Source organism: Lytechinus pictus, chromosome 16 (assembly GCF_037042905.1).
Source record: "Lytechinus pictus isolate F3 Inbred chromosome 16, Lp3.0, whole genome shotgun sequence".
NCBI lineage: Eukaryota > Metazoa > Echinodermata > Echinoidea > Temnopleuroida > Toxopneustidae > Lytechinus > Lytechinus pictus.
This window is the reverse complement of record NC_087260.1, coordinates 3618183-3632103: the sequence shown is the minus strand read 5'-3', so window position 1 is coordinate 3632103 and position 13921 is coordinate 3618183. Positions and strand designations below refer to the sequence as shown.

Sequence of the window (13921 nt, the reverse complement as noted above, 5' to 3'; positions counted from 1 at the left end):
ATTGCGCGATCACAACGAAAATTTGCATGATGGTAGAGAATGACCTAATCTACGCAGTTGCATTGGTAAATTTCACTGAATTCATATATTTTTATTTTATATGAATTAATTATGCTAATTTATTAATGAAATCATACTTTCTGCTCTGATTCACTAAATAAAGCTCCTAGAATGCTATTTTTTTGTGAAAATATTCTTTATAACATTCCTAACAATTGTGAATGAAAAAAATTCAGGTACCAAGACTGATTTCTTATGTATTTTTTTTGTTTTTTTAATTTCTTATGTATTTCTTTGTTTTTTTATTGTTTTTTTGATGGAAATCGTTCCAGACTTAATCCTGATCACAAACTAGGCAAAATTAATTAAGTTTAATCAGTAAAAGTAGAAATAATGATACATTTATGAATTTTGGCTAAATACACAATTTGCATTGGATTTGTACATGCAATCACGTATATGATCAATTTTGGGTCTGACATGCACTTACATAATGTTGCGTAATGTCGTAACCGCGTTCCCGGGCGTCACAAATTTGTACTCAAAATTTGCGCAAGACTTGAAAGTAAAAAGTCAGTTAGCGGCGAGGTAAAAAAATTTGCGCAGCAGATACATCGCGAAAATTGTCAAGGGGGGCCATTATGGCCCCCCCCCCCCAGGAGAATTAGGGTTAAGTTTGACTTGTAGAGTGGTGCTTAAAGGAGAATGAAACCTTTGGAACAAGTGGGCTTGTGTGGAAAGAGAAAAATCAAAGAATAAGATCAAAGACAGTTTCAGAAAAATCAGACAAATATTTAGAAAGTTATGAGCATGAGAATGTTGCGATCACTAATGCTACGGAGATCCTTGCATTGTCAATGCGACAAAGATGTGTGATGTCACATGTGAACAACTTTCCCTATGATGGACTATGAAATACCCCAAAATGTCTCTTTTTGCTCTTTCTTATGGTGATCAAACTCTTTATCCATAATGTATTCTTTAAAAATCTGTATTACATGCCCTCCTATAGAAAGAATACATGATCTACTGATAGAAGTGATAAAAAAGGCAGTTTAAGTGAAACAAATACAAAAGTAATGGAAAAGTTGTTCACATGTGACATCACACCTCTTTGTCGCATTGCCAATTAGAGGATCTACATGTACATTGCAATAATGATCTAAACTTCAAATGCTCATAACTTTCTTATTAGTTATTCACGTTTTCTCAAACTTGCGTTGATCTGTTTCTTTGATTTTTCTGTTTTCACGCAAGCTATCTTGTTTCAAAGGTTTCATTTTCCTTTAAATGCCGATGTTCACATGATATGTAATGCGCCATCTTATTGATTAATATGAGCAGAAATGCACATCTTGGTATGATATTATCATTATTGTGATGCCTTTTATACCATGTGCAACTGTGTATTTAAGTGCGACTATAAGTCCTACTTAACTCTTTGTGGAACGCTCCCCCTCCATTGCCTTTGGCGGTGTTTTTAAAAAAGCTGTTCTCAAATTAGCGCACAACTTTCCATGTAACCTGAACTTGTTCTCAGTTGCTAAGTTGGTTACTTAGGAATATATCATTTGGCAGAAGAAAAGGTCACAAGTCATTTGGAAAGTAATGTGTGACTTGATGCCCCCTGGATACTTCAGCAAAGTCAGGAAATGATTGTTGCCAAACGTGTGTGTGTGTGGGGGGATTAAGACAAGGAATTTGTCTTCCTTTAGTTGAAAGCCATGGATAAGTTTTTCTCTACCATGTATTTCTACATGAGTTGGGGCATTACTGTGGAACCTGCAGAAAAAAAGACATATCTCCATGTACATAAAAGCTTGCAATCACTCGCTAAATGGTCATGGCCAATCATGCTCATCGTTGCATGCTCACTCGGTTTAAATCACTGACCATGAACCAATGAGAATTGTCCTGTCATATTTGGAGTCAATAACAAAGTTTTGTGTCACAGGGACCCGAGATGGAATGTGGGCTTGTTACAAAACTCCCAGCAAGATAACTCATACATTGATATGGATTATCCAATATATTGTTTGATCATTGTATCATATTTGAAAAATTTTTTGTTGACAATTTTTTTCCATTGAAGGGATGCTTTGGGCTGAAAATAATAATTTATAACTAAATAAATTCACAGATCAAAATGCTGAAAATTTCATCAAAATCGGACAAGGAATAAGAAAGCTATGGCATTTTAAAAGATTTGCATTATTCCGGTCAAACAGTTCTCGGCATATCTTCATGAATATTAATTGAGCAAACTGATGATGTCATATCCCCACTTGTTCTTTTGTAGTTTATTAGATGAAATCGGGTTTATTCAACAATTTTTTTCTATCAAGAACTAAAACATTGGATTGACAAATGATTTAGTGTATTAGACATTCATTGCTGCAACTTAGTTCATTATAAGGGAGACACATCATTCACACATGTATGGAAAAATGAAACAATTATGATTTCCTGTAATATGAGAAAAAGGAAAGTGGGGATGTGACATCATCAACCAACCTCATTAATATTCATGATGACGTTCGTATAACTATTAAAAAAAAGTATTGCTATATTTTAAAATGCAATAACTTTGTTATTTGTTATCCGATTTTGATGAAATTTTCAGCGTTTTGCTCTGTGAATTTTACTCTATTTATTTAGATATAAATATTTTCAGCCCGGAGTATCCCTTTAATTTAGATGATTTATAATATATTCTTAGAGTGGTGTTTCACATAATTTTCAATATTGTCTTGTTGACAATGAATTGTCCATTCAATTGATATTATCAAAATGTTTGGTGTTTCAGGTTGCCTTAGCGACCGCTGACCTGGCCATCTCCCAATCATCGAGTTTAAGTTCCTACTCAGATGCAGGCCCATCACGGGGTGCTACCGACACGCCCAGCTCGTTACTCGACACCGACAGTGACGAATCAAGTCGTGAATCATTCCAAGTCTAATACACAGTCTTCCGTTTTTTTGTCCAATCGCCTTTTATATCATAAACTCTTCGATCAGCCTTGATGTACCCTACAAAGACTATGCTTCACAGACTGAATATGCGCGATGGCTTTCATCTTGGTTTGATAGTGAGGCTATTTCAGTTTCAGGACTTGTGTCAACCAAGAATCGATTGGACCTACGTTGTATTGTGAAACCCATTGAGCGAGCGTGTAGGGTATTTCATTACAGATGAAGAAAGTGAGGAGCAAGGAAAAAACAAAAGGATTTGTTGAAAACCAGAAGAACTGTTGAAGTGTTTGCAGAGATGAGCTGAGGTGATTTCTTTATTTCAGGAAGGAGTGCTTTTGCTAGATAAGCTGACATTATGAAGTAGAGATTTGCTCAGTTGAGCTCGGACTCGGGATTCTCGGAGTGGAACAACGTGCCTTTAGATCAACTTATTATATTAATATGTATAGATGTGACCTTTGTAAACTTGTGATAGAAATTATTGCCCATTCCTTCAAGTATCATACAAAAGGTCAATGTTTTTCAAAGTAATATTAAAATGGATAATGGGGTCAAGTTCTTACATTCCTCTACCCAATCGAGACAAAAGACTCCTGGTTGCCTAGCCCAATTTTCTCTTCCAATAGTTTTTCTAATTTTTTGTTGTTGCATGGTAAGTGATATGTTCTAGAGTCTATAATATTTAATGTAACAAGAGTTTTGTTGGGGACTTGTCGTTGGGAACATAATATTGTACATGTCTAGAGACAGTTTTATTGAAAAAAAAAAAGATATATCTATACTGAGAGATTGAAATACTGTTTGCTGTGAACGTTTAATATATTGCAGTGCCACTTGCATTAACCTTGTCAATTTACAATGAGCATACTTTTGGTGAGAATTATTACCAAATTTTAATTTTTAAACAACTATAAAAGAATAATCTATGCTAATTTCAAAACAATTCAGTGAAAATCAAAAGAAATTTGAAAAGGGGGAAAGCACTTTATTTTTAGGTGGGTTGTATGGAAAATGGAATATCTTATAGTGTCGTGTAGTTCAACTATGGAAAACCAGTGATAGTATTATTTGTTATTGAGAATGGATGTGTCTGAGCAAAGTGCTATGCAGAGATGTTTGTGTGTGGTTGTGTGTGTGCGTGCAATTGTGTACACCATAAGCAGTGTGTACACCCTATAAGATGAAAAAATATGACATCCCTGGTTTTCCATAGTTAGGATTTTCTGTTTTAAATCAGGCTCGGTGAAGGCTCAGGGTATGAAATTTGGCAGGCATGGTTGTGAAAAATACAAGAAATTTTGATGAAACATCATTGATTTTCAAGCATAGTGTTTTGTTGTTGAGTGCTCGCTGCAGACTGAGATACTAAACACCAGCTTTGACTGGGTGTCTAGATTAACACTTCCCAGCTCAACACTGAGTGACGCCAATCCTAGCTTGAGCCTGATTTTGAGTGTACAGATAGTGTTTGGGTTTTCCCCTGACACTAACACCAACATCATCTTTTGTCTGTGTAGCTCATAGCTTGTGTTATTTTGGTGAACAGCCATATACACTGTTGTTCAAAAGTAATATAATTCTTTACAGCAATCACTAAAAAATATGCCCCAGTCTAATTTATCTTTGTACGGGGGCTCGGGGCTAATTTGCCCCCTAAATGCCCTTAAGAGCCCCTGAAAATGCCAGAAGATCCAATGTAAACTGTATAGAAAATTTTGGTTGAGGAGCTCAAAATTAGCCCGGGACAGTGTTTTATGAACATCTTTCATCTAGCAGTACATGAAGCACCCATGCAGGAAGAGTTTCTTATATCTAGAGCACATCCTAAACACGTAATTTTTTGGTTGAAAATCAAATTGGGATTGATTGCAACTCATGTTTGCTCCTTGTGAAAGCGTGGGGGGGGGGATGTCATTATGACAAATTTATCAGAACAGCAATCGAAAAGGAATTATGAAATGATCACGTTACAATATAGATCACTATATTACTTTGTACTTGTTTTATATACTGAAATGTTGCATGGAGAAGATAAAGCAGATTCTATTTGAAATCTTAAAAAAAAAAAAAATTCTTAGATGAGATACAAGTAGAAGATCAGGGGGAGTTTTCACAAAGAGTTGAATGTTACTTGAAGTTGCTGTTTAATCATAATTCCTTGTTGTGTTCAGTATGGTCACTGCATGGTCATATTATGCTCAAGATGCACGCTAAGTACTGCGTATTCTTCAACAAGATTAGCTGATACATTCCATGTTCACATTGCCACTTGGCAAGGGTGGACCCTTCAAAGACTCGCGATTGATCCGATCAACCACTAACTTCAACGTCTAAAATGCATGTTTGTTCAAAATACGTCTAGATATGCAGTATATTCATACATTCATTGATTTCTCGCAAATTCAGTGTGATATTCTCCTTGTTTGAAAAGGAAATTGGGCAAATTTCCTGTAGTAGAAAAATATGACATTGATGGCTTTCCATACATTTGAGGTAGATCGAATCAATCCTAACACTCGGTAAGACGGGGCCATGATGTCACACTCCACTTTCTTTTTAAACATCCATTGTTAATTAGATATAGTGAATTCTGACAAGCTCTTTTATAATTCATTATGTAAGTAGTTAAATTTGCAGTCATCTATCTTTATATTTGCAAAAAAATTTGCAGAAATCGGACAAAAAGAAGTCGTATCCTTTATGATATGCTGAACACAGAAATTGTAAAATACTGTAGACGTATTACACAAACAGTAAAAGAAGAGAATTATAATTTATGAAGTATATAGTTCAGGATTCTAACATATATGCATATGCATATATCATTCACTCTCCAACGTGTTAAAAAATGTATTTGTAAATGATAAGTATGGGGTCATAAAATTCAGAGTCTAAGTGGTGAATTTCTTATTACTGTCAAATAAGATAACATCAACATTAATTTTTGTTTTCTAATGAGTCATTCAAGCTAAAGTCCTCTGTTTTCAGTAATACTTATTGCGTCATTCAAAGTAAAGTTCCCAGTTTTCAGTGATAATTTTTGTGTCATTTAAAACTAATTTCCCCAGTTTTCGGTGATACTTATTTTGTCATTCAAAATAAAGTCCCCAGTTTTCAGTGGTACAGAAGACAGAATAGGCAATGTAACACAAAATACACGCTTTTTCACAGAAAATTGTATTTTCTATGATAAAAAAATTTTGTGATAATTTTAAGGCCAAATGTATAAAAATAAGGAAAATAAAGGTTAGACATACTAGAAAAATGTACTAAAAACAAGGCATTAATCATTTCCCTGGGGATAAGATCATCTTTGAATTAAACAGTTGTCACCCTTTACCTTCACATCTTTAAACATTGTCATGAGTAAGAGATATCTTCAATTTAATCATATCTATGGTCTAGTTTATTTTAGTATGAATGATGCACAGAATTTGTGCATATTTTACTCAGAATTTCTATTAAAAAGAATTCTGTATATATCAATACATGAAATTTTTAAATGTACAGTATAGAAAGCTAATGGATCCAAGATTACTTTAATGATTTTCTTTAAAAAATAATCATTTACCCTAATTTCGAAAAGATACATTGTAATAATGTCACTTCATTGTTTTATTATGGTAAAAGATTATGTGATTAGGCCCATGTGTTACCCATATTTGATGTTTTTGTTTGAATTTTTGTATGTGAATGATAGTAGAAATCATTGTGTTGATAAAAGATGTACGATTCCATAGCAGAAATGCAGAATTATTCCAGGGGAACTGAAGGGGGGAAAAAAGGGAAACTAGCTTAATTTATATTCATATGAAGCTGATCGTGGTTGGTATTGGAGTGATTTTTGTTCAGTGTTCAATTTTTTTTTCTTGCACAGATGTAGAGGCAACCGGTTAAAAAAAGAACTTTAAAATCATAAGGGGAAAATAAAGTTAACAGAATAATAATATGCATTTATATAGTGCCGTCTATCAAGAAATATTCTATTCCGAGGCGCGTTGTTATTCCCCCGGCTTTAGCTCGAGCTGCCTTTCAGCACTCGTGCATTCAAGGAATTAATCCTGCCGGGTACCCATTCACCTCACCTGGGTTGAGTGCAGCACAATGTGGATAAATTTCTTGTTGAAGGAAATTACGCCATGGCTGGGATTTGAACCCACGACCCTCTGTTTCAAAGTCAGAGACTAATCCACTGGGCCACAACGCTCCACATGCATTTTCATCTCTGAAAGAATTCTATTAAAATCTATTCAAATCAATATCTTTTTGTTCATGTAAGCGCTCTAGCGTTCTAATCATTCATGCAATTGTACTCCGATGAGTGCTTGTCGAAAAACTTGTCTTAAGGCTATAAAACAATATTTTCACCTACTGCTTTAAAGGAACCATCCAATTGTATCTAAACTTCTCAGCCCACAAGTCTATAGAATAATGATCATGATTATAGTGCATTTTTTCGTTTGTTGTCTGTCAGATATGAAACTGATACTCCATGATTAGTACCCCAGCTTTAGCATAGATTTGTAATAAGACACTATAAAGCTTTTTTAAGGAATAAATCCCTGGTTTCCTTTTATTTCACCTGGGTTGAGTGTGGCAAATGGAAATCAATGCCTTGCCAAAGGACATTAATTCCACAGCAGGATTTGAACCCTAAACCTACAGTCTAAAGGCATATCCACTAGACCACGACACCTTATTTATTATAAAATTATAGGTTTTCATTGGGGAATGAAACTTTTTTTGGGTACATGTTCATTTTTGTACTTTGTGTTACGAGTATTAATGTAAAAAAATAATTTTCACTTTATTTTCTTTATTATAGTGTACAGTAAACCCAGTTTGAGAGATCATATTTTAATTGAAAAGAAATGATATTAGTAACTTATGTGTATGAAATAAACATGAGAGACGGGTCAGAATGCTTGCTTCATTTAACCCATAGAGGTATGCATTTTTCACAACGTCAAAATCATAATTTTTGCTCCTCAAATTGGCAAAAATTCTTGTTTTTGTATTAAATTGGCAACAATCATTAATTTTGTATTGAATTGCATAACAATCTTTAATTTTGTATAAATTGTGGTTATTGGCAGCAATCATTGAAATGTATTAAATTGGCAACAATTATCTCTGATTTTTTATACATTTTGGTTATTGGCAACAATCGTTTATTTTAATTTTGTATTCATAATTTTACAAAATAAATGGATAAAACATGAATCAAACTTAATAAGGTAATTTTATGGAAAAGTTGCCAATTTCCATTTCGGGTAATTTTTTTCATCGTATTGCCTACTGTGTAATGATTAATTTGATCAAGTTAAAGTGGCTTATATTCCAGAACGGCACCCCAAACTGTACTCATCTTTTTCCACATGTAATTGTTTGCATAACTGCAAATATATCTCCAAAAGGGGGCACTGTACCTCTATGGGTTAAAGATATTTCCCACAATGTCAGGAGTCGAGTGTAGAGTTTAGATAAAAACCATATTCCTCTTGTACATAATGTGTGCTTTCTTGAAATAAACACACAACTATGAGTGAATACACATGTTTCCCTGATTTGTTTATTTTACATTTATTGTGAAAGATGTGTGTGAGAGAGAGTATAGTATACTGTATTTATGTAAGAATTTAGTTTATGCAGATGTGTATCAATCAGATATGATTATTTTACATCTGGGACCAACCAACCAGGCCTACAAAGTACCTCAATTTTCTCTTTTTATTTTTTTTTTATATATTGATATGCAGGCAACTTGTGTGGAATTGGTTTTAATGCATATTGCTACAACAATGCTTTTCATTTTAAAGATAAATACCAGTTGTGGGAACGATCTCAAAATGAGTTCAAACAGAATCCAATAAAGTTACCACCCAAGTGTTTGTATGTATAAACAAAAAATATGTGCCAATTGACTCTGGAAAACAATGTGCAAAATAAGCACGGAATTCCTTAAAATTTCGCATATTTTTCCAAGCAATATTAATACACTGACTCTCACATAAGCCTTTAGATATCATTAGAATTATCAGATATTAGCTAAAATTTCATGATTTCATAAAGATGAGTCGATTTCAATGTATCAGATCTAGATCTGTGATAATATGGTGGTTATATAACTTGATTTAAAGGCTTTCTCATGAAATAATTGTTTGCTGCAATTACTTTCTTTTACCTTCAAGCATTTAACCAACAAACTCTTTGTTTCATGGTACTGATGAAGTTTACTTTTCACCAGCTGTTGCCAAAGCCAGCTATTAAGGTTTTCTTGAGAATGACTTTAGGTTCATTTATTCTCATTTCCTTGCTTGTGGTACAATCTACAAAGATGAATTCATTTACACCAGTTTTAATGTTGATATGCATTCTACATTATTGGATTTATAATGCTGATGCCAGAGCATTAGGTAATAATTGATCATTCTTTTAATTTTTAATGAATAATTAATATTTTCATTTTCTTAATTCTTGTTAGTGCTGAATGTGGCTTTTCTTAAGCCATTCAAAAGTATATGGTTGTATTTATGACCAAGTTATTTCTGAATAGGGTTTATGTGTTGGCTACATTAAAATCAAATATCATATTGCTTCAAGAATTTTCAAGACATCATCCTGAATTTCAAAAGGAGGTAATGGTGTTGGGAAGGGGGGGGGGGAGGATTATGATATACTAATATGTTCAGTATTGTAGGAATAAGGAATGGGTGTTTTTATTACCTATTTATCTATTCACCTATGTATTTTTTATGGCAATGTTTCATATTTTTGAATTGCAGCCATTATATATACCTTTTGCAGCCATTATATATACCTCTTTTTGTTGAAGACACAAAGGTACAGCCTATTGGCAGGTTGGAATAGGAATATAGGGTAATAGGCTGCTTGGTTGCTTGTACATGGAGGGGGGGGGGGGCGGTTCATGATGAAGTCATAAATTGACAACATAAAATATTGAATTAATCCAGGTCCAAAGGCTCCATTTGTGGCATCCGGTCAGTCTGTTGATGTTGACGTCTATCTCGATGTCGACGACGATGACGGTACTGATCATGGACGAGATGCCTTGACTAAGTATATAAGACAGGGACAACACCCGAAGGAGGAAAGAGTCAATGGGTATGTTTACTGGGTAATGGGAAGCAGGGGCGGATCCAGGATTTTTTGAAGGCGGGGGGCACATTTTTCCGAGGAAAAATTTGACAAGCCAAAAAAAAAAAGGTTTCAACCAAAAATTAAGGGGATTTCGTCCACGAAAAAAATTTGACAAGCAAAAAAAATGAAGTCTTCACTTTCGAAAGGGGGGGGGGCACATTTCTATTTAACAGCATTTTCAAATTACAAATTTTAATTGTGCCTCTCAAAGGGGGGGGGGCACGGACCGGCTGTGCCCCCAAACCCCCCACCCCTTGATCCACCAGTGATGGGGACGTTACTCTAGAGAGTGGACGTTGATGCATGGAAACTCTATAGAGGGCATATGACTTCCAATCCCAAAGGTTGAGGTTGGCACTGGGCTAGTGATTGGGAGTCAAATGTCCTGTTAGCTTTAGGAAGAGAGCTTCCATACTATTAAGATCCAATCTGGACTATGGGGGGGGGGGTGGAGGATAAGGGGAGGGTGGGATAAGATGAATAAAGCTGATAAGAGTGTGGTAAAATTTGGAAAATGAAGAGGGGTGAAAACAAAGAAAATCGAACAGTTAAATATTAAGAAGAAAGGATGCTAAGATTAAGTGGTGCAAGAGAGATGGGGGGGGGGGTGACAAAATGGGGTCGCGTTGGATCAATGGACAGAGAAACAAAGTCTGATGTTGGATGGAGAAGAGATAGGAAACCAGATAGAGTTAGGAGAAAGAGGTAGGAATTTAATTATCAGTTTGTGCTGAATAAAAACACTCATCATTTTATGCATCTGCTTTTGGAGAAACACATTATTAGTAAATTTGCAGCACTGAATAAAAGAAGCATTTTACTAATCAATTTTATGTAGTATTTCTCTAATGAAGAAACACATCACCATGATGTTGATGATGAAGATAATAGTAACAAGAATAATAATAATAATGATAATAATAATAATGATGATGAAAATAATAATGATAATAATAATACTAATATTGATGATAATGATAATAATAATAGAAATAATGATAAAAATAATGATAATAAAAGCAATAATGATAATAAAAATAAACTGATGCTTATAATCAAATAAAACTGTTCTATGTGCTTTACACACAGCTCTCCAATATCATCTCTTCTTCCTCTTCTATTAACAGAGCGCGGAAACTACATAATGATACCAAGAACAATGCACTCCAGAAACCAATCATCCCTCTTGCACTGAACACCAAACCAGAGAAAACACCTTAATTGTCTTGGTGTTACAAGGAGACCACTTTCAACATACACCAATTCCTATGGAAACACTTTTATCATCTTGTGCTTAACACCAAACCTGAGAAAACACCTTGATTGTCTTGATGTTACAAGGAGACCACTTTCAACATACACTTCAGTTCCCTACCAATTCCTATGGAAACACTTTTTTCATCTTGCACTTGACACCAAACCAGGGAAAACATAATTTTCTTGATGTTTCATCATACACTGCTGCATTATTAATAATGATAGCTATATTTTATACAGCACTTTTCCCAAAATTGGCCAAAGCGCTTTAAAGCATATTATTACCCCGGCTATCGGATCCTTGCATGCCCGCATTATCCTCATCAAAATCATATGGAAACACTTTAATCGTCTTGGTGCTTCACTGCACACTTTTTACACCTGGTAGTTTCTATATTTAGTTCATCTAGAGCAGCAATGGCATTCATAATCTTTAAATACTTGAATTGAGATTTTGTTGACTTCAAACAGGCCATTTACCTGACAACACAACCTTACTGGAATAGCTGTTTTCACCACAGATTTGCATTTTCAGGTCAACAACCACTCAGCCAGTCAGTATTCTGAAAATTGTTCTACCTAGTATCCCATTTTCATTCTTACGGCCATGTATTGTCAACTACGGTATTCTTATACAGGGATACCAACCTTATAAAATAATTGCATTATTCTAAGGGATACCATTATTCAAGCAAATATTCTTTATTGGTTGAATGCCAGCATATTCAGAGCCAGCTGCCAAACCTACATTGTGAAAAAAAACTCCTATTTTTCTTTGTAATTTTGAAAAACATGCCAAAAATCATTCTTACAAGTTTCAAAAATCCCATTTCTAGGAGGAAAATAACCGTTTTCGTGTCACTTTCCCCTTAAAAATCTAAAACTAATTAAACTAAGATCCTGCAAACTGGCAGCTCTGCGTACACAGTAAATAACCCTAGGATACCTTCTGTGTAGGCAGAAATATATCAGTTTCAGTTTAGTTTATTTCATTTCCATTTTCTGATAATAAACATAACAAACATATATATACATATGTATAAATGTACAGAACAAAATAAGTGTTATAAGTATACTTCAATAATCAATTAACAAATTCGTAGGAAATAGATGAAATGTATACAATTTTTGTTCAAGATACATTTTGATGATTAGACAAATTATAGATTACAGTAAGCATGTGAAAATGAAAATGAGGGACTTATTAAAAAGCGAAGCTTGTAATTGTAAGCCCCTTAGGATAAATTTGTAGTAATCTTAATCGTATGTAATTAAAAGTAAAGTAAGACAATCTAGACCATATATGAAGAACAGCAAAATAGGTTTGAATAACAAGGAAAGAAAGGGGGGGCAGTAACTACATAGGTTAGAGGGATAAGGGAATATTAAATAACTGGGGGAAAAAACAGAACAAAAAGAAACGATTATGTGCCCAGCAGAAAAGGAAAGGGGAGGAGAAAGAGAAATAGGGTCGAGAGGCAAGTATCGTGGAAAAGATAAAGCAGTTCATGTGTTTCATACATTGTACTCATTAAGGAATGAGAGTTTTAGGTGTTTTTTGAAGGTGTTTATATTTCTATATTGTTTAAGGCTTTGGTGAATACCATTCCAGTATTTGGGACCTGTATAAATGATGGTTTTTTGTGCGAGTGTGGTTCTAGTCAGAGGGGGGTGATATTGGTGTTGTATAGCTTGTCTTGTGGGGTATGTATGGATGTCAGTGTTTTTGGTAAAGAGTGAAGTAATTGCGGTGGGTAATTCGTTTTTTGATAGCTGGAACATAAAAGTTCCAAGGTTCAGGAGATAGAGATCGTGGATTTTTAGTATTTTATTTTTTTTAAATAACGGGCTTGTATGAGCACGGTAATGGGCATTTTCAATTGTTCTAACAATTCGTTTTTGAAGCAAAAATATTCTATTAGTTTGTGTTATTTGTGAATTACCCCAGGATAAAATTCCGTAGTTTAGATAAGGGAGGATGAGGGTTGAGTAGAGGGTCAAAAGTATTTTGTAAGCCCCTTCAGTGGTGCCCAAAAGTTAGTAAACCCAACCAGAAAGTGTCAAAGTTCTGCCATATTTTTCGATATTTAATTGTGAAGTCGGATGATAAAATATTACATTCAATATAGTTTCTCTAGGCATTATTTGTTGTTTACATTCAACCCTCAGCATGAAGGAGTTCATTTTTGTGGTTTATTGGGGCTGAAAACAAAGCATTTTACAACTTTTGGGCAATAAATATGTGTCCAAAAAGTGCTTTCCTTGAAATCAGTCTGCAGTATTTAAAAAGTACAATGTAAAGTTTAAAAAATGAACAGTTAGCATCTCTCTGCACTTGTACTTGTAATTCAATTGAATTGGGAATATTTATCATTTTCAATGTGGAAGTTAGAAATTGCTCATGTTGGCAAACATTTATTTTGAATCAGACAACTGTTTTAAGGGTTTAAAAATAATTATGTTTTATAATTGTTTGTTTTGTCAATAGAGGGCTACATGTAAAATCTGGCATCTTTAGACATAATGCTAAT

General features: G+C 34.2%; 2 protein-coding genes across 4 annotated transcripts in view; both read left to right on the top strand.

Annotated features, from left to right (window-relative positions):
* Positions 1 to 8522, top strand: part of LOC129279458 (transcription factor Dp-2-like) — a 34187-nt gene extending 25665 nt beyond the window's left edge. For all 3 annotated transcript variants that reach the window (XM_064110904.1, XM_064110905.1, XM_064110906.1), the window contains exon 12: positions 2807 to 8522. In XM_064110904.1, coding sequence (XP_063966974.1) covers positions 2807 to 2959 — 153 coding nt within the window. In that variant the 3' untranslated portion in view covers positions 2960 to 8522. The remainder of the gene's footprint in view (positions 1 to 2806) is intronic.
* A 715-nt stretch (positions 8523 to 9237) lies between these two features.
* Positions 9238 to 13105, top strand: LOC129279170 (uncharacterized). The gene is made up of 3 exons (XM_054915271.2): positions 9238 to 9388; positions 9947 to 10097; positions 11261 to 13105. Exons 1-3 carry the CDS (start codon positions 9256 to 9258, stop codon positions 11352 to 11354), a joined length of 378 nt encoding a protein of 125 aa, XP_054771246.2. The 5' UTR covers positions 9238 to 9255; the 3' UTR covers positions 11355 to 13105.
* The last annotated feature ends 816 nt before the right edge of the window (positions 13106 to 13921 follow it).